This window comes from Salminus brasiliensis, chromosome 12 (assembly GCF_030463535.1).
Source record: "Salminus brasiliensis chromosome 12, fSalBra1.hap2, whole genome shotgun sequence".
NCBI classification, from domain to species: domain Eukaryota; kingdom Metazoa; phylum Chordata; class Actinopteri; order Characiformes; family Bryconidae; genus Salminus; species Salminus brasiliensis.
Window position 1 is genome coordinate 2,593,330 of NC_132889.1, and position 21,792 is coordinate 2,615,121.

Sequence of the window (21,792 nt, forward strand, 5' to 3'; positions counted from 1 at the left end):
TTTATTATTCTCTGTCTGTACTGTGTTGTGTTGTGTTGTGTTGTGTTGTGTTGTTTGTCTGCACTTGTACTGTGTAGCACTTGTGTTCTGTTGCACTGTGTCTATGTTGCTCCATGGTCCTGGAGGAACGTTGTTTGGTTTCACTGTGTTCTCTGTGTGTAGCTGAAATGATAATAAAACCCACTTGACTTGATAAATGCACGCACACATACTCTTTAAAGATCCACCCCACCTACACACACACACACACACACATATACAGTGAGTCCAAGAAGTATTTGATCCCTTGCTGATTTTCTTCGTTGGCCCACTAATAAAGACATGATCATTCTATACTTTTAATGGTAGATGTATTCTTACATGGAGAGACAGAATATTAAAAAGAAAATCCAGAAAATAAATCTAAGGAATATATATTAATTGATTTGTATTTCATGGAGTGAAATAAGTATTTGATCCCTTAGTATTCATTAGCAGTTCTGGCTTTTACAGACCAGTTAGACACTCCCAATCAACTTGTTACCTGACCTGAAGCCACCTGTTCTCACTAATCACTTGTGTGAAAAACACCTGTCCACAGAATCAGACAGATCACACAGATTTCAAGTCTCCAACATGGGTAAAACCAAAGAGCTGTCACAGGACCTCAGAGTCAGAATTGTTGACCTTCACAAAGCTGGAATGGGCTACAAAAAGATTAGTAAGGTGTTGGATGTGAAAGTAACAACTATTGGTGCAATTATCAGAAAGTTTAAAGAGTATAACATGACAATCAACAGACCTCGGCCCGGTGCTCCAAAGAAGATTTCGCCTCGTGGGGTGGCAATGATGCTGAGAACAGTCAGAAATCGTCCTGCAACCACTCGGCAGGAGTTAGCAAATGACCTGAAGGCAGCTGGGACCACAGTTTGCAAGGAAACAATTGGCAACACTTTGCGCAACAATGGATTCACATCCTGCAGTGCCCGAAAGGTACCCCTGCTGAAGAGAGCACATGTGGAGGCGCGCCTCAAGTATGCCAATGATCATTTGAAAGATGAACCAAGTTATTGGGAGAAGGTTTTGTGGTCAGACGAGACCAAAATTGAACTTTTTGGCCTCAACTCCACCCGCCATGTGTGGAGGAAGAAAAATGCTGCCTATGACCCCAAGAACACTGTGCCCACCGTCAAGCATGGAGGTGGAAGCATAATGTTTTGGGGGTGTTTCTCTGCCAAGGGTACAGGGCTACTTCACCGCATCACTGGGAAGATGGATGGAGCCATGTACCGCACAATCCTGAGGGACAACCTCCTCCCCTCTGCCAGGGATCTGAAAATGGGCCGTGGTTGGGTCTTCCAACATGATAACGACCCTAAACATACAGCAAAGGCAACAAAGGATTGGCTCAAGAAAAATCACATTAAGGTCATGGAGTGGCCCAGCCAGTCGCCAGACCTCAATCCGATCGAAAATCTATGGAGGGAGCTGAAGGTCAGAGTTGCCAAGCGACAGCCCACCAACCTTCATGATTTAGAGAGGATCTGCAAAGAAGAGTGGGCCAAAATTCCCCCTGGTGTGTGTGCTAAACTTGTGGTTAACTACAACAAACGTCTCACCGCTGTGCTTGCAAACAAAGGCTTTGCCACTAAGTATTGAGTGTGTTTGGCAAGAGGGATCAAATACTTATTTTCCTCATTGAAATACAAATTAATTAAAATATATTCTTTAAAATTATATTCTGGATTTTTGTCTTGATATTCTGTCTCTCCATGTTAGAATATATCTACCATTAAAAGTGCAGAAGGATAGTGTCTTTATTAGTGGGCAAACAAAGAAAATCAGCAAGGGATCAAATACTTCTTGGACTCACTGTATATATATATATATATATATATAAGTACACAGCCTGAACAGGCAGAGATCTCAGCAGAAGTAGGATCCTGGCCACAGTGCAATTCCGGTCACAGTCCGTTCCCAGCAGATGTGTGTCTATAGACAATGAGGCCGTGATGTATCGCAATAAGCAGAAATCCTGCTGCCTCCGGCCGCTCCGCGCCGCTGCTATTTTTTGGCTATAATTAGCTGTTCAGGGAAGCTTTCAGTCAAATAAAGACCGTAGACTCTGAGTCTTCCTCGAGTGGAGAGCGAGAGAGAGAGGGAGGCCTGTGAGGATTTGTCATGGGCGGCTTCTTACTATATTTAAGAGTAAGAAATAAGGGATCGGAAGGCCGTGGAGTTAGTCTTTCCCCTCTAAAGGAGCTCGGGGCAGGGAGGTGGGCTTAGTGGTCCACTCCGAGGCTTGTTTAGAAGATGGTCTGTGGCAGGGCAGCGCAGCCTGCACTCCCCGAGCCAACAGTGCGAAAGTTTGGGGGTCTGTTTTCCTACATTTCCTTTCATGTCCCGGCTTTGGACGAAAACCAGATCAGGTCAGGAGCTGCGAAAGAATCCGCCAGCAAACTCTTCGAAAAGTGCAAGTGCTCAAACATCTGGTCCTGGCTCCTAAGGTGAAGGTTAGGGCTGTAAAATACTTGCAATATATACATGGTTACATGCTGTCACTGTCATATCTATGTGTCCAAATGTGTGTGGACACCCATTCAGCTACTGTAAGCTGCACCCATTGCTGACACAGATGTGCAAATGCAGAGACGCACAACTTGTCTAGTTCCTGTACAGATGTGCAGCCAATAGAATGGCTGTAGAGCGTGGGCTATAGAGGGGTATAAAGCCCCCCAGCATTGAGGAGCTGTGGAGCAGTGGAGGAACTGGTAGTGGAGCTCCATCCAGTACTTTTGGGATGAGTTAGGGAGTAACTTGGGGATGGGGTGGGGTGGTGGTGATCAATCATCCTACATCTTAAACCTAACGAGTATGCTCTCATCCTCAATCCTCACAGCAGTGCTCCAAGTCTTCTTCTCTGGACAGTAGAGCAGGATCAGCTCTTTTTAATAGCCTTCAATAGCAATGAACAGGCAGGTGTCCCAATACTTTTGTCCATGTAATTGCATAGAAATGCTCTTGCATGTATTATTATTAATATCTTGCATACTTCACGTTCTGACACTGTAGCAACAACCATTGATGTCAGTGTATGTGTGTCAGTGTGTGTGTGTGTGTGTGAGCGCACAGCGTTTGTGTCGAGCAGCAGGAGTCTGTGGTGTGAACACAACATCCTGCTTTTAAACCGCTGTGCAGTGCGTGTGGCTAATTAATAGTTTGGCTGTTTGCCAGGCAGTGAAACGGTGGCCAGGTGTTGGAGGGCATGGAGGCTGGTGGAGAGTCGGGGCTGAATGTGCGGCGGGCCGACCTCTCCGTTCATTAGCATCTTCGTTTGCGCAACAAGGCTAATGAAAATAGTCAAAGCGGCAGGTTTTCAGCGGTTTAGCAGTAAGTGCTGGTCAGAACGCTTTCACGTGCAGGATGCTTTCACGTGCGATTCGGCGCTTTCGTTTCTCTCGTCTCATTAACCCTTACTGAGTCGAGTGATTATTGATTAGCTTTGATGTTCTATTCAGATCTAATTACATAACCTCATATTTACTGCGCATTTACTCTTTACTATTTACGCTTCGAGTCTGGACTCTGGACTCTTTTCTGGCGACACCGTGTACTCCTGAGACCCCTTTTAGCAGTTTTTTGAGAGCTTTCCTACAATATGCAGTATTCGATATATGTCAATATGCAAATACTGCGGAGAAAGTATCAACTAAATCAGGGCGAATCGTCCCATTTGTCCAGAATTGTCCCTTTTAAGAGAGTAAAACCGTAAGAGCTACTCCTCTGTTCAGGACATGTGCACATAGCATGGCTGTTTAACCTCCAGTCCAGCCCATAAGTAGCCTAAATTCCAGTCCAGTCGTGAACTCGGGTGCTTGTACATGAACTGTAAGCTGTTAATGGGAGCAAATAGACCAGATGAACCTATTAACACCATGCCGCCTAATGCCAGGCGTGGTCTAGTAGAGGGGTATAAAGCCCCCCAGCATTGAGCCGTGGAGCAGTGGATTAACTGGTGGTGGAGCTCCATCCAGTACTTTTGGGATGAGTTGGGGATGGGGTGGGGTGGTGCTCCTCCGGAATCCAGTAGAAAGTCTTCTTTTCTGGACAGTAGAGCAGGATCACCTCTTTTTAATAGCCTTTACTGGCAATGAACAAGCAGGTGTCCCAATACTTTTGTCCATGTAATTGCATATACATGCCCTTGCATAATATTATTATTATTGATATCTTACGTACTTCACACAGTGTACACTTCGCTGGAAGCAAACCCTCGTCATATTTTCTATTTTTGTCTAACCCCCCTGTCTGCAACCCCCCCCACCCCCCACACTGCAATCGCATCCTATCCCACAGTTTGGTCCTGATACCACAGGATGCCTTCAGAGGCCTTGTGAAGTCCATGCTTGCCTTGCATGCTCCGTTCTGTTGTGTCGGCAAAATGGGGGTCCTACTCAATATTAGACAGCTGGTACTAATGTTATGGCTGATTGGTGTATGTCATTTCTAGAAGGAAGTCAGGCAAACCCCCTCATTTGCGAAAGATCTTCAGGAAGCCTGATCAGACCTTGGCGTGGAGGTGCACTGTTCCACTGTGCAGCGACTCCAGCTCTGATATGATTATTAGTGACATTTTCGGGGGTTTGGCCGTAATTGCGTTTTCAAAACAATGCTGGAAGCTTTGGCTTTGAGCAGCTCTGCTCTCTTGTCTCATTAACCCTTAATCTCTTGCATATATACGGTGGATCATTGCAGAAAGGCTGTGAGTCTCCATTTCTGCTTGTTTCCATTTCAAGCAAATGCAAAAAACAACTCTGCAGAGTGAGGCCGTACATGCGGATGAAGGATCAGCTTTCATTCAGCACATTTGTTTGTGATGTTTTATTCTCAGAGCTCTGAATGGCCTATTATCTGCTCCAGTGTACAGGAGTGTGTATTGAGTGTCAGTTCATTAGCTCAGGTTATTTGAGGATACTCAATTACAAACTGAAAATCACAAAACTGTGATGAGGTCGCAGGTTGTTGACTCTGTGGTGCAGTAATGTGCAAAGAGGAGCGCGTTCTGTTTGTCCAGGTATGTGGATTAAGGTGACGTTGTTATAAGGGGTAACAAGACAAGAGAGCAAACCTGCTCAAAACATGCAGTTACTGCTAAACTGCTGAAAACATCAGGAGTCGCTGCACAGTAGAACAGTGTACCACCAGTGCACTGTCTGTCTATATATCTATCTATCTGTCTGTCTGTCTGTCTGTCTGTCTATCTGTCTATCTGTCTGTCTGTATATCTATCTATCTATCTGTCTGTCTGTCTGTCTATCTGTCTATCTATCTATATATCTGTCTGTCTGTCTGTCTGTCTGTCTATCTATCTATCTATCTATCTGTCTATCTATCTATCTATCTGTCTGTCTGTCTGTCTGTCTGTCTGTCTATCTGTCTATCTGTGTCTATCTATCTATCTATATATCTGTCTGTCTGTCTGTCTATCTGTCTATCTATCTGTCTGTCTGTCTGTCTGTCTATCTATCTATCTATATATCTGTCTGTTTGTCTGTCTATCTGTCTGTCTATCTATCTGTCTGTCTGTCTGTCTGTCTGTCTATCTGTCTATCTATGTCTGTCTGTCTGTCTATCTATCTATATATCTGTCTGTCTGTCTGTCTGTCTATCTATCTAACTATATATCTATCTGTCTGTCTGTCTATCTGTCTATCTATCTATTTATCTATCTATCTATCTATATATATATCTATCTGTCTGTCTGTCTGTCTATCTATCTATCTATCTATCTATCTATCTATCTATCTATCTATCTGTCTATCTATCTATCTATCTATCTATCTATATATCTGTCTGTCTGTCTGTCTGTCTGTCTATCTATCTATCTATCTATCTATCTATCTGTCTGTCTGTCTGTCTGTCTGTCTATCTGTCTGTCTATCTATCTATATATCTGTCTGTCTATCTGTCTAGGGTTAGGGTTAGGTACCAGGTAGGTGTCTAGTAGCTGTCGTTACCCAGTGATGTCTAATAATCACCCGTAAGAGCAATAATGGCTGTGTTCCAAATCCTGAGCTAGTTTTGCCCTCTCTGTTTCATGTAGCTGGTGAATCCTGTTGACTGTAGTTGACCCTGTGGTATTTTTGGTGTTATTATCATGTTAACTTGGACAGCCCTCATATATAGGCCACTGGCCTTCTTTTCTAAACTCCAATGGTAGACGCATCATCCTAAGCAATGCATTGAATTAGTGATTTAACCATGAGCATAATTTCCAGCTCATTCAGTTTACTCAGTTTAGTCAGTAATTGTGATGATAGATTTTATTTGTGTGGTAAAAATGAACAAATTTGATAAAAGTAAATTCACTAAATGTTTTAGTGCATTTCTTCCCTTCCTTTTTTTTTTTTTTGTTTGTTTTTTTTCAGTGCAGGTTTAAATAGACCAGGCCGATTGGTGAAAAGCCCTCTCTGTTTGTGTGTCAGGGGTTCATAAAATGCAAAAAGCATTCATACTCGCGACGGCCTTAAAGCAGCCATTGTAAACAGACCTGCATTTCCCTTGCCAACTTTACACAGACAGTACGTGACTCGTCCTTGTATCTGCCATTCCTGAAATTCTCAAAAGTGCAGTCCTTGTCATTTTGCCTTGTTCTCTTTTATATAAATCATTTAGGCAATTGAGGAGCCCTCCACCACTGCGAGGGATTGGAATTGATCCAAAAAAAAAAGTTCAAAACAATCCAGGAAGCTTCCGGATGCATTTTTTTTCATTAACCATTATCGTTAACTTAAAGTAAACATGACTGTACACGATGGAGGTCAAGTGGAGTGAGGCCTGGAAGGGTCTTTTGAGACCCTGTTTCACTTCAAAGACCTTCAGGAAGATCCAGCCGAGTGGTAGTGTGGAGTGGTGGTGCCCTGTTCTACTGTTAAAAGCAGGACAAATGGGCAAGCGTGAGAACTAAACTGTGCTGAGTAGACGACTGGAGGGTCAGAACATCTCCAAATGGTTTGCAGAGGTCAGTACCTACCACAAAAACCAGAAAGGACAACCTGTGAGCCAGCCACAAGGTCATGGGCACCTAAGGCTCATTGCTAATGTGTCCAGTCCAGATACCGCAGGACGGCTTCCTATGTTGTGGCTGCACAAGGGTGGCCGGCACAATATTAGGCAGGATGTTATGCTAATGTTATGGCTGATCCATGCATACCATCGCTAGGGTCTGCTTTTGTGTTGGTTCCGGTTTCAAGCAAATGCAAAAACGCTGCGAAACCAGACTGAACAGGGGGTCTCGAAAACTTTAATAAAGACGTTTGTGGGGGAATAAATTGGGTAAACAAGCAAGGGTATCTGGGGTAAACCTGGTGGATCCCCCTCTAGTACTTAACCTAGTAGTAGTGTTACAGTTGCATGTTTAGCCAGAGCTACATTTACATTTACATTTATGGCATTTAGCTGACGCTCTTATCCAGAGCGACTTACAAGGTGACTCGTATTACAGAGTCGGGCCAATGTAGTGTTAGGAGTCTTGCCCAAGAACTCTTATAGGTGTAGCGCAGCATAGTCCAAAGAACCAAAATAAATGTATATAAAAGTCTTGGACTCTGGACTCAAGTTCAACATTTCTATCAATAAACAATCCTAACCATTGCTTTCCATTTTCGGAGGTGAACAATGAGCCCAGAAGTCATTAGCAGACAAAATCAACACTTGGAACTTGACCTGTTCACCCGTCACAGATATGAAAAAGAAATACGCTAGAAAGAGAATAATATTGAATTAATAATATTATTACATTAATAATACATTAAATTTAAAGTTTAATGTAATGTAAAAGAGAATAATGCTCAATAATGAAGTGTACAATGATATGTTTCATGTAATGTAGGTCCGAAAACAAGGTTCCAAGAGTTCCTCCATTGTCTATTCAGGTCAGTGGAGGACATTCAGCATGTATGGCTTCATTTCATTTCTCCATCCTCATGCAGAACCGATCCGTGAGGTTTGTCCCAGCCTGTGTTTTAGGCCACATTTCATACGCAGCATCTCTGGAGATGAGGAGATTGTGGCCTAGTGGTCATCCACATTCACACTGAGGATTTTTAGTAGCCGCATTTGGGCGACCTTAAGAGCCGGCCTTTATTCATCTCAGCGTGAAGGAGCACGACTGGCCGCAGGGATGAGAAATCTCCAGCACGCCGTGACGAATGCTCTCTGATAACAGCGGAGGAATCCGCTGCTTCATATGTATCAGAGGAGAGGGAGAGAGCGCTCTACAGGAAGGCCTTCACTGCCATGACTCCCGGACTGAGGAGCTCTGGAGTCCAGCAGGTTTCACAGCGGTCAGCGTCTGGTGCTTTAGAAGCATGCTTTGGAGTAGATGTGTGGATTAGATGGTCGCAGTGGTTAGAAAAGGATGGTAGAAATGAAGCTTTGATGAGTTTGCTTGAGTTTGCACTTGGTTTTCAGAACTCTTGGTGGGCATTTTTAATCCTCTGTCTGGCTTGTGTCTCAGCATCACATATTTCCCACAAAAAAGCACATTTTTCTTACATTTCCATCCATCCAAACTATGATTCACCTCTGAAAGAGTACGGACTGTGCCCTTTTTAACATGCAGTGTCAGATACATTATTTTACGTAATAAGAAATATGTAAATATGTATGTTGCCTAGAAGATGCAGTGTACAGTGACAGTGTACATAAGCGGTATTCAGTATAAGACCACTTATTTACCCACTTCACTTATTCACTTACTTAAAAAATGTAAATACATATGGAAACAAAATAAATAAAAATAAAAATATACAACAAAAATGAAGAGAAAAAAAGAGATCTATAGCTAAAAATATATTATAAAAAAAAAATATGTTGAGATAAAAATATATAGATAAAACGTATTCAGTATATACCACTTATTTACTTATATTTCACTTCAAAGAATACTGCAGTTTAGAGCTACAGTGTAGGTGGTTTTACCTTGGATTTGACCTATTACATATATATTTCTATATATATATAATATATTTCTATATATTTAGATTTGTCTTCAATACATTATCTCTCTCTATATATATATATATTGTTTTGTATCTGAGTTTTTTTCACTATATATCTAAATTTTGTATATTTTTCATTTATATATTATTCTCTCTCTCTCTATATATATATATATATATATTATCTATAAATCTATTATAAATATTTCGATTTTTCTTTTTTTGTAGATTTGTTCTATACATTGTTACTTCTATTTAATTTTGTATCTGAAATTATCAATATATTTAGTTCTCTATAAATTAGATGTTTAATCTTTTTTATCTATACATTTTATTTTTTTTATTATATTTTGTATCTATAAATTTTGTATCTCTACATATATTTTTTTATTATTTATTTATTTTTTCTGTACATTTTTTTGCCATCTTGCTTTTTCTAGTATTTTCCGTATGACTGGACAGTCGTCTAAGCTTAGTAGACCAGCTTAGCTCCTGACCAGCATAGTGTTTGAGTTTGATGGTTTATCTGGTCTATAACCTAACCTAACCAAAATAGTCATCCAGTATGGCCAAGTGATCAATATAACCATCCTGACCATTCTGGTCCACTATAATGAACAGCTTGACCAAACTGGTCAACTAACTGGCTTGACAATCAGCTCGGTTATGTGAAATGAAAATGTGATAGAGGAGGGAGAAGGAGGACCAACCTACCCATCCAAGAGAGACAACTGGCCTCACTGTCTCTGGAGGGGTAGCACGGCCCTCCCTCTCCCCCACCACTCGGCGGTACACAATGTAAATTGAATGTAAATGTAATTCATTACATTACTGTGTAAACTCGTGACTTCTAAGGGTTAACAAGATGATGATTAATTGCGTTGTCATTTTTAAATAAATTCAGTGGTGTGAGGCTCCGCACGGTAATTTGTCATTTCCCTTTAGGCCGAAATCTTATCTGATCTAAGATAAACCTCCCCTACTTTAGTAGATACTGAGGTAAACAGGGTGTAGTGGGAGTATATAGTGCATGATGCCTGTATCGAGAGGCTGAGTCTGTCCCGGCAGGGGGGGGGGTGAGTATGGGGAACAGGCTGCACCCCTCCTGCATAACCAGAGGGGGTCCAACATGGCCTTGTGAGAAGAGCCAATGGGCAAAGCTTTCCCTCCTTCAGACCAGACTAGGACACCCTGCTGTGTGTCTCCTCTGTGGTGTGAGTCAGTCGGGAGGCCGGCTGTTCCACCTACAGACACCTGCTTTCCTTCCTGGGTCCGCATGATGCTGCACTCTCTGAGCCGTGTGCCGACAGACTCTGTCTTACCCCGTGTGTTCATTCAGAAACTTTCGCTTCAGCCCATTAAACTCCCTCCATATGCGAGTATCAGCATTTGTGAGCTGATGCAATCATTTACTTGTAAATGGATGTGTCCTGATTTCAGATTTTATGATTATTGAGATTTCAGGGCTGCTGTTGGAGTTTTCAGGACTAAATGTTGTGATTGCTGTTGCTGTTGCTAAGATTTCAGGACTATTACTGAGATTTCAGCCCCTATTAATGTGATTTCAGGACTATTACTGGAATTTTAAGCACTGTTATTAAGATTTCAGATACTGTTAATGAGGTTTTTGGGACTGTTGTTGAGATTTCAGGACAGTTATTGAGATTTCAGGACTGGTACTGAGATTTCAGGACTGTTAATGAGATTTCAGGACTGGTACTGAGATTTCAGGACTGTTAATGGGATTTTTGGGACTGTTGTTGAGATTTCAGGACAGTTATTGAGATTTCAGGCACTGTTAATGTGATTTCAGGCACTGTTAATGTGATTTCAGGACTGTTACTGGGATTTCAGGACTGTTGTTAAGATTTTAGGACTGTTGTTGAGATTTCATGACTGTTATTAAGATTTCAGGCTTTGTTTTTAGGATTATTACTGATAGTTCAGGGCTGGTATTGGGATTTAACTAGTTTCCATTATCGTTGGATGCCCTGGATAATGTCTTAGTAAGTGTGCACACATTCAAAATGCAGTGCAGATCTTATATCAAGGCTTTTGATTGATTTGTTTTATCAGAGTAACAATAAAGACCCTCCGAAGATTCTACCTATTCATGTGTTTTCAGCTTTGTTAGCTCACATTCGATGCCAGCGCTGAGAATTGATGTTATTGACGGAGAAGAGCCAAAAAAATGACAGAAATAGACACTTTCTAGAGTTAGAGAGAGGGAGAGCGAGGGAGAGAGAGAGAGAGAGAGAGAGAGAGAGAGAGAGTAGGAGAATTTGATATCAGCAGCAATTCGGTTACTTCCCTTCCTGCCTGTGTAAAGTGTGTGTGTGTGTGTGTGTGTGTGTGTGTGAAAGAGAGAGAGTGAGCGGGAGAATGAGTGTGAGATCGTAAGAGGAGATGCTGCAGTTGCTCAGCGCTACTGAATTAGGTGGAATCTATCCAATTATAAAACCTGATTAACTCTGTCAATTAAAGCATGATGGACGTCCTTTCAATTATTGGCTCGGCTGCATGGAAATCGATGGCTCCGAGAGCGGGGGTCTATAGTTAGCCTGTAGGATCGCTCCCCCCGGGGCACCTGCTGGCTCCGATAAAAAACTCGGCCTACTGATGCTCTGATAAGCTCAAGGAGCTTACACTCCGAACAAAGCGAGGGGGGTGTGAGGAAGAGAGTGGCGGGACAAAGGCGTCTGTCACACTCAGCTCTGGGAGGATGGCTATTGAGCGTGTGTGAGGAGTGTTTGGGTGTGTAAGGTCGCCCCGGTGCCTGTCCCATCACCCGGATATCAGTCGCAGGTGATCACAGAGGGAAAAGCGGTTTACCTGCCTGTCCCACTCGCTTTAAGGGGAGGAGGGTTGAATAGCTAAGGCATTTTCCACAAGGCAGCAGTTTTCTATACACTGACTTGTCAATTCATTAATACCACCTCCTTGTTTCCAAACTCATTGTCTACAGTATCAGCTCCACCATGTCAGTCAGTGTCACTGCAGTGCTGAGAATGACTGACCCCCCACCCCAATACTGCAGCCTTTTTTGTTGGATTAAGGTCTGGACTTTGACTTGGCCATTCCAAAATGTTTATAGTCATTGTCTTGCTGCATGATCCTCTTACAGCCAAGCTTCAGTTCATGAACAGATTCTCTGAGATTGTCCTGTAGAATCAAATTGCTTGACAAAATGCATAGGTTCATCAATAATAGCAAATAAGCATGACACTCCCACCACCATGCTTAACAGTTGGCATGAGCTGGACTGTATGTTGGACTGTAGTGTTTGGTATTTGCCAAATGTTGTGGGGCTTTTCACTTAAGCCAAAAGGTTCTGTTTTGGTCCACAGGATATTCTTGCAGCAGGCTTGCAGCAAACTTCAGAGAAGCAGCAGTGTTCTTTTGGACAGTAGGGGCTTTGTATTGCTAGGCAGGGGCTGTCCTGCTAAGCACAGCGTTCTTGTTCAGTGTCTGATTGATGGTGGACTTATGAACATTGACATTACTCAGGCCTGTAGATCCTTAGATGTCATCCTGGGGTCTGTGTAACTTTCTGTGATATTATTCGCCACACCCTTGGAGTAGTTTTGGCTGGATAACCAGCCAGTGGCTCTAGGATGTCATGACCTGCTTCAGATTATTGGATCTGGGGTTGAAATCCAACATACTCACAAAGGTCTGAGTGAGCCATGAGTTTAGGCACTCTTGCCTTTGACCTCCAGCAACCTTTCCATGTATCCAAGATGAATCCTTCCCGTTTTAAGTAATCTCTGGCCTATCTGTTCAATTCAGTGTATAAAATGATTCATAATCTAATAAATACATAAATAAAATAAATGATTCAGTATGTAGTGTAAATGGGTCAGTATCTACTGTACATGATTTAGTATGTGCCATAAATAATTCAGTAATTATTACAAATTATTCAGAATCTATCATAAATAGTTCAGTATCTGCAATAAATTAGTCAGCATTTACTTTAAATAACTTTACAAATGATTCTGTTACTGCTTTCAATGATTGACATTATTATAAATGGTCTAGTATCTACTAGAAATGATTCAGTATCTATTACAAATGATTTAGTGTTTACTACTGATATTCAGTATCTATAATACATGCTTTAAATGTAACTGCTATAAACAATTCAGTAACTGCTATTAACAATTCAGTCACTGCTATAAATGATTCAGTAACTGCTATTAATGATTCAGTTACTGCTATTAATGATTCAGTTACTGTTATAAATGAATCAGTAACTGCTATAAACGTTTTAGTCACTGCTATAAATGATTCAGTAACTGCTATAAACATTTCAGTCACTGCTATAAACGATTCAGTAACTGCTATAAACGATTCAGTAACTGCTATTAATGATTCAGTAACTGCTATTAATGATTCAGTTACTGCTATTAATGATTCAGTTACTGTTATAAATGAATCAGTAACTGCTATACACGTTTCAGTCACTGCTATAAATGATTCAGTAACTGCCATAAATGATTCAGTAACTGCCATAAATGATTCAGGAACTTCTATAAATCATTCAGTAACTGCTATAAATCATTCAGTAACTGCCATGAATGATTCAGTAACTGCTATAAACGATTCAGTAACTGCTATTAATGATTCAGTAACTTCTATAAGTGATTCATTAAGTGCCATAAATGATTCAGTAACTTCTATAAATCATTCAGTAACTGACATGAATGATTCAGTAACTGCTATAAATGATTCAGTAACTGCTATTAATGATTCAGTAACTACCATAAATGATTCAGTAACTTCTGTAAGTGATTCAGTAACTGCTTTAAATGTAAAGTAACTTCTATGAAACTGATATGTAACATATGTGGTTTGAGGGTGAGGAATTGAAGTATGGGCCACATACAGGCCTTTAGACTTTAAAGGATTAAATAGTTAAACTATTGAAGCTTTCTTTTGCACATACACCCACACACACACACACACACACACACACACTCACACCCACACTCACACCCACACACACTCAGCCAATCAGTGGGTTGAATCTTAAATGAAAGCGCCTGTAAGCCTTGTTGCGGCGCCCGCAGGCCGCAGGCTGTTTCTGATGTTCATGCATTTTATTCCAGCTTATCCTTCCACAGCACCTGTAGTCCCCCCCCCCCTCTCTCTCTCTCTCTCTCGTGCTCACTCGCTCGCTCTTTCTCTCTGTTTCCTTTGTCATCACTTTCTCTTACTCTCTATCCATCTCCCTCTCTCTCTCTCTCTGTCCCTATATGTCTCTCTCTCTCTTTCACACACACACGCGGTAGCACGAGGACAGGCTCCGAGGCAGGGATCTCGCTGGTGTTTCGCAGTGCACCCCGGCTCCATGCGCCTCACACACGCCGCCCACAAAAGACACACTGCGCGCAGTATTGATAGGCACCCAGGAGAACACACTGCGTTTGCATCTTCTCAGACCGATCGACAAAGTGTCAGAACCTCCTTGAGCTTCTGCCGTTCTACTGAATGCAGCTGCCCCCCACCAGCATGCTAAACCTTCTGTACTGACAGGTTTGTACACCAGAGGGTTTATGTACCGTGGCCTCCTGCCACAGACACTGCCTTCTTAATAGAACTGCAGGGAAACTCATTAACCCTTCGGCCCAGTTTCCCAAATCTGATTTCTTTACAGTGGTGGTGAATGGAGCAAGGGGTCGTGAACTCTACAGCACAAGCTTGGCCGTTTCTTTTACTGTCTAAAACAACCAGTGAACCTACACGTGTCTTCTACATGAGTTCTATGTGGGATGTACACTTCTGTCGTCAGCCGTCACATCATCAATAAACACCAGTGCCCCAGGCCCATTGTCTGCCATGAGCGTCCATGTCAAAACAGTACCTCCACCAGGTTTGACAGGTGATGTGGGATGCTTCAGGTCAAAATCCCTGCTGTTCTGACCCCTGGTGTACTGACAGGCACCGGAGTGTAGAAGGTATGTACAGTGGAACTGTACCTGATACCCAACCCTAACTGATACCACACCTGAAACGTAGCCATGCTACTAAAAGGCCACACCCACTAGGTGTTTTCATTCCACTGGCAGCCATGCATGCCCATGCAGTAACAGTGCCTCCACCATGTTTGAAAGATGACATAGTATGCTTCTGATCACAAACCCTTTCCCTTTCCTCTGTCATACTTACATTTTCTGACTGTCTGAGTTGTATATTGATTTATATTGATATTATTTTGTCTAACAACACTGATTATTGATTAATTGATTAATCACAAATCTGTGCATTTTTATTAGGGTTATTAAGGTGTTTTCAGTCTGATACTGGCCAATCTCACGGATCGGATATCAGTAAGAAAAATATCTAATTCAACCCATTACCCAATCCGATCCTCTCATCTGAACTCTCACATAAATGCATGGTTCAATCCTACATGCCAGAGCTCCAGGCTTCATAACTCAGGATCAGTGTAACGTACAGACACACCTATTACAACCAGCAGCATTACTGACTCAGCAACAGCGCCAACTGCAGGCGTGGAGTATATTTACCATCAAAACATGGTCAAATTTGTACAAATATCAAAATTCTGTTAATATTCTGACATATTTAAGTAGCCTAGAATCCCCTGACAATAACATGGCATGTGTGACTGTCTTTTTAAACAAATACATTTGCATCAAGCTATCAAAAAATATAAATTGGTCCAAGAGGGGGACAGATACTGGACTTGAAAAAGTGGTATCATGTCACCCCTGATTTTTATGCGTATGTAGTTATATATTTGCTATACATATATTTTATGTGTCACACCAAAGGACATTACAGGTCTTTTGGGTCACTAAATGGCTTTGCTATTGATATCTAACCTGTCATTAACAGTTAATAAGACATATTTGCATAATTCTCTATAACTGTGTGATTTAACATACAGCTGTTTATATAAATTATGTGTAGGGTATAGTGTCACACCAGAGGACATGGAGGGCTTTCAGTGGTAAGCACATACAGGTGCTGGTCATAAAATTAGAATATCATGAAAAAGTTGATTTATTTCAGTAATTCCATTTAAAAAGTGAAACTTGTATATTATATTTATTCATTACACACAGACTGATATATTTCAAGTGTTTATTTCTATTAATTTTGATGGTTATAATCTAATGAAACCCCAATTTCAGTATCTCAGAAAATGAGAATATTACTTAAGACCAATACAAAAAAAGGATTTTGATTAACGGTCCTTCAGCTCAATAAAGTGGTCTGTGGAATGAATCGATGTAAAGTCAGGGTATGGCGTCACTCCGGAGGACAGGGTTTTCCATGGCAAACTGCATCACCCTCCCTCACCTCGTACCCTTTGCCTCAGCACATATCGTGTGATCAATGTGTTTATCAGGATTCGGCGAGAAGAAAGTTGGAGTTGATTGTGAGGATGAAGAGGCTGAGGATGATGCTTATTTGGGGTTCGTGATTGAGGGTGTGATTGACAATTAGAGCACAGTTTAATTAACATGTCGCCGGCTGTCAAAAGTGTAATTGGCAGCTGTCGTAATTGTCACTCAGTCGTTCCGTGTTGTTGTTTTTGTCGTTGTTGTTGTTGTTGTTGTTGTTGGCATGGCTGGAGGATTCTGATTCGGTGTCATTGAGTCCAGACAAACACAGATGTTTGTGTGTGTTTGTGTTTGCAGGGCTTCGTTTTAAAAGCATGGAGACTTTCACTTGAATGTGTGTCCCGGCTAAACACACACACACACACACACACACACACATGCACTGTACACACCGCATTTCCTCCTTGTTTGTACTTATTTATTATTAATCATGTTGTTTTCGTTGAACGCGTCTAATGTAGGTTCAGTTACATGGTGGTTTAAATTGTTTTCAGTGTTTATGTTTTATTAAATTGTTTATGCTGAATTATTAATGATGCATATGGGTATATAAGTAGTCAGTGATATGAATGATCTGAGTTATTCACTAACTACATATAACGTATAAAGATGTATACATCAGTGTTTACTCTGAAAGGGCTTTTTAATGAGCCGATTAGTGGAATCAGGTGTGCTGGGAGCAGGGAAAGCTCTGAAATGTGCATATATCCTACTGTGATTGGAACCAACACTCTGGGCTGGAGACAGAGACACACACAGACAGAGTCTACGAATGAAATCCATGCAACTCCTGAATAGTGGTGTGGGCTAAGCTAAGTGGCAGGGGAGACACAGCAACTGGGCCCTTCTTCTACAACAGCAGTGCTGGACTGCTCGTGCAGGGGGTTCAGCACCTTGGACAGGGGCGTCACAATCCCTAATAGAGGAAATAACCACCCTAGGCCCGGAGGACACTAGCGAGACGTCATGGCTCGGACTGTATTAGGTGAGGGGAGGTGTTCATTATGGAGGCTAGCTGCTCCACAGTGGAGCGTCGGTTGCCCTGTACCACTCGCCGGAGTCAGTGCTCCCCTCTGGCATTAATGGCCCGTGGGGCACCACCGTTATGCCATTGGGAGGCACTCACTCAATGTGGAGAGGTCCATTCCTGGTACATCTTCACTACAGTAGCTCTAGAACATCCCAAGAAGTTCCTGGTCCATCTTCACTACAGTGGCTCTAGAACATCCCAAGAAGTTCCTGGTCCATCTTTAATACAGTGGCTCTAGAACATCCCAAGAAGTTCCTGGTCCATCTTCAATACAGTGGCTCTAGAACATCCCAAGAAGTTAGCGGTTTTCGAGAATTGCTACCACCCTTCGACCACTGTCACGGTCATTTCAGGACATTATGACCAACCCTTGTTTGGAATGAACTCAGCCCGGGGCAGATGCCACGTCAAGGTGTACCAAGATTGGACTTCTCACACATTGAAATTATTATGTATTATCATAGGAAATAATAATATAGGCCAGTCTCTATAACTATATGGACAAAAGTATTGGGACACCTGCCCGTTCATCGTTTCTTCCAAAATCAAGAGCATTAGAAAGAGTTTATCCTGCTTTTGTTGACGTTGGAGTAGTGTCTCTACTAATGTCCAGAGAAGGCTTTTGGACCACTGCTAGGCTAAGGCTAAGATTTTGATTGCATTCAGTGACAAGAAGGTCAGCAAGGTCAGGAAGCTGGATGATCACCACCCAACATCTGTGTCAGCAAGAGATGCAACTTCAGAAGGGGTGTCCGCAAACATTTGGACATATTTACTGCACATTCCAGCCTAGCTCTTTGTTTTTTTGTTTGACTCTTTGCATGATTTATAAAAAGAACATATTTGTGGGCGGGGCATGAACAAGTGAATTGGAGCTGGGGGGGGGGGGGCTTTAGGAGGTGGGTGCTGTGTGTTTAGGGGGGGCTTGGCTTAAGTTCTCTTTGGTTTCTCAGTGTGTGTAGCGTCAGAATGTGGCTCAGACCGCCTCCACACTGTCTCTACACAATGAAGAAGCACTGGTGCTCTTCCTGCGGTAAACACACACACACACACACACACACACACACACACACACACACACCGCCTCTCTCAGCCCAAATCACAGCGCTGCTGAGATGGCCGTCACAAATCCCATTTCCCACTGACACTATTGATTAGGATTATTCTCAACCTGATTGTCTCAGCCACTCCTCCACACAGAGGAGGGGGGGGGGCAAAGAAAGGGGGAAGAGAGGGGGTGCCGGAAAGGGGGATGTGTGAGAGAGAGAAATAGGGGTGAGAGGGAATAAAGGAAAGAGAAAGAAACGAGCGAGAGAGGTAGGGAGGGAGGAAAGGAGAGAGTGAGAGAGCGATAGAGCGTGACGAGGTGGAGGGGGGGAGGGGCGCGAGAGCAAGAAAGTGGAAAAGAAAACAAAAAAATAGAGAGAGAGAGAGAGAGAGAGAGAGAGAGAACACAAGAAGGCCAATCTCTCTCTCTCTCTCTCTCTCTCTCTCTCGCTCTCTCTCTCGCTCTCTCTCTGCTCTGGGCTGTGTGACTGTGCGTGTCTCTCAGTATCAGGGCTGTAAATTCAGCAGTAGTGGAGTTGCTGAGTTAGCGGAGCTGCCAGCCTCTCTCTCCCCCTCTCTCTCTCTCTCTCTCTCTCTGTGTGAATAAAGCAACAGAGGAACAAAGGCGAGGAGACTTTTCCTTCTCTTCAGCCTAGATATGATTACACTCACCGTCCGGCCGTCTCGTCTCGTCTCGTCTCGTCTCGTCTTGTGCGAGCCCGTCGTCATGGCGCTTTAAAACCCCGTACAAGTAGTTGAAATGCATCTCGAGCGCGAGAGGAGTGCGAGAGGAGCGGGACAGCTGATTAAAAGGCTGGAGCTGCAACACATCAAAGGACTCTGGTATATAGGTACAAATTCTTTCTGCTGCAGCTCCACAACATCTGCCTCTCTCTCGCTGTCTCTCTCTCTCTCGCGCGCTCTCTCTCTCCTCAGACTGAAGGATTTAAACCAAGCTCAGACGCCGGAGATTCACCTCAGTTTAAACTGTTCAGCCTCTGCCAGGCTGCTGGGTCTGCTGCTAAGCCCGGTGTTCCATCTCTGGGCTAAAAAACTGGGCTCCGAGTGGCTCAGCAGACTACGACACTGACACCACAGCCTGGGGGTTACAGAGGGTTCGAATTCTGGGTAATGCTGCTTCGCCATCAGCAGCCGGGGCCTAGGAGAGCACAACTGGCCTTGCTCTGTCCGGGTGGGTGGATGGCGCTCTCTCACCTCATCATTCCCATTGGAATGCTGGCTGGCGCATATATCAGAGGAGACATGAGCCATTCCTCACAATCCTAGAGTCTGGAGCTCTGCATGTGATGGGGGGTGGGGTCCTAGTGAGTGGCTGGGTTAATTGGCTCAGCTAAATTGGGGTCATTCTACTTTTTTTTTTTGGATAAAATTCACAAGATGAAAGGTAGGTTAATTCTCAAAATGAACATGTTCCCACCCCAGGTATAAAATCCCCATCAATATTATCTTTTTTATTCATACATGTAGTAATATGTGGTAAATTCCAGCCTAAAATGATGATAGCAGCCCTTTAACACTTGGCAAGGAGATATCTTTGTCCCCTATTTGTCTTCAAGCATGCCTTTGGTGATGGTGTAGCTCTATATTAGCTTAATGATGATGGAGCTCCATCTGAAACATTTAAGATGAGTTAGGGGTAATAAGGTGGAGTTGTGATCAGTCATCCAACATCCTGAACTTGCTAAAGCTCTTGTCACTGAATGCAATCAAATCCACACAGCAATGCTTCTCCAAAATCTAGTAGAAAGCCTCCTTTCCTGGACAGTAGAGACAGCAACAAAAGCAGAATCAGCTCTTTTTAATACCCTCAGTTTCAATAAAATGAGCAGGTGTCCCAATACTTTTGTCACACATTATTATTTGTATTTTTTATTTAAAGTATCTATATGTCTTTGTCTGAGACTTTCTCTCTCTCTTTGTCCATAGCTGTGTCCGGTGCGGAGGACGTGGCCTTGTACGTGGGCATTGTGGCCGTGGCCCTGTGTCTGACCCTGCTGCTGGTGGTCCTGGTTCTGGTGTATCGGAGGAAGAAGGCCGGGCTGGATGCGGACGTGGCCGACTCGTCTATCCTCACCACTGGCTTTCAGCCCATGGGCATTAAGCCCACCAAGCCAGGTGTGTGGGCACCACACAGGGCATCCCGCTGCAGTAGGCTATCCTTCCTCTCTTCTAGCCATCTCTGTGTTCCCTCTCTCTCTCTCTCTCTCTCTCTCTCTCTCTCTCTCTCTCTCTGATTCTTCTGTCAACGTGCCTGTGTGTGTGTGTTTGTGTATGTGTGTGCCATCAGCAGGGATGGACTGACCGTTGGGACTACCAGGAGGATTCCTGGCCAGTGTCTGTTGGACATGCTGTGGGTCCACTTACAGAGAAGAAATAATGAGAGAAAGAGAGAGAGAGAGAGAGACTATAATATACACTATATGGACAAAAGTTTTTGGACACCTGCTGAAATTAAGCGTTTTAAAAAAGAGCTGATTCTGTTTTTGTAGGACTAACTGTCTCTACTGTCCAGGGAGGAAGAAGGCTTTCTGCTAGATGTTCTAGAACATAGCTGTGAGGATTTGATTGCATTCACCAACAATAGCATCAATGAGGTCAGGATGTTGGATGATTGATCACCACCTCACCTCAACTCCTCAACTCATCCCAAAAGTACTGGATGGAGCTCCACCATCCATCATTCCAGAGAAGACAGTTCCTCCACTGCTCCACAGCTCAATGCTGGGGGTCTTTATACCCCTCTACTAGCCGACGCCTGGCATTATTAGACAGCATGGTGCCAATAGGTTCATCGGGTTTATCTGCTCCAGAGAGTCCTGTCTCCACAGAGACTAGACGAGTAGCTGAAGAAATGCATTCATTAGAAAGGGTGTCCACAAACATTTGGACATATAGTGTATCGGTCGGCCACAGGTTAGCAAAATAGGTGGTTTATTTATTTCAGTCTAAATGAAGCCAGCAGTGAGTTCAGGCTGCAGAGGAGGGGGTACAGGTATGGTCCATCCCTAGCCACTGGTGAGTCCACTGGCCTGAAGCTTTGTGTGTGTGTGTGTGTGTGTGTGTGTGTGTGTTTGTACATGTGCGTTCGTGTAGGCGGCCTGTGGCACGTTTCGGGTGGACGAACGTGCCGGTTACATTCCATTTCTGTCCTTTCTGTCAAGCTGTTGCATTTGTACTAAGCAGAGTGTGTGAGGGGGGTCCATCAGCCCGCCACCTGTTCCAGCCGCCGGTTCTGAGGTGATGACATTGTTGAGCTGTTTTCCATTCCAGCGCCTTCAGACAGTCACCGCCAGCCACCCCGCTCTTAATGTCATGTTCTCCTTGCTGATTTTTGCCT

General features: G+C 43.1%; 1 protein-coding gene across 4 annotated transcripts in view; it reads left to right on the forward strand.

Moving 5' to 3' along the window:
* Positions 1 to 21,792, forward strand: part of unc5a (unc-5 netrin receptor A) — a 282,706-nt gene that overhangs the window by 213,707 nt on the left and 47,207 nt on the right. For 2 of the 4 annotated variants that reach the window (XM_072693119.1, XM_072693121.1), the window contains one exon: positions 20,382 to 20,603. In XM_072693119.1, the coding sequence (XP_072549220.1) occupies positions 20,382 to 20,603 (222 nt within the window). The remainder of the gene's footprint in view (positions 1 to 20,381; positions 20,604 to 21,792) is intronic. The other 2 variants (XM_072693120.1, XM_072693123.1) reach the window with 1 other exon arrangement.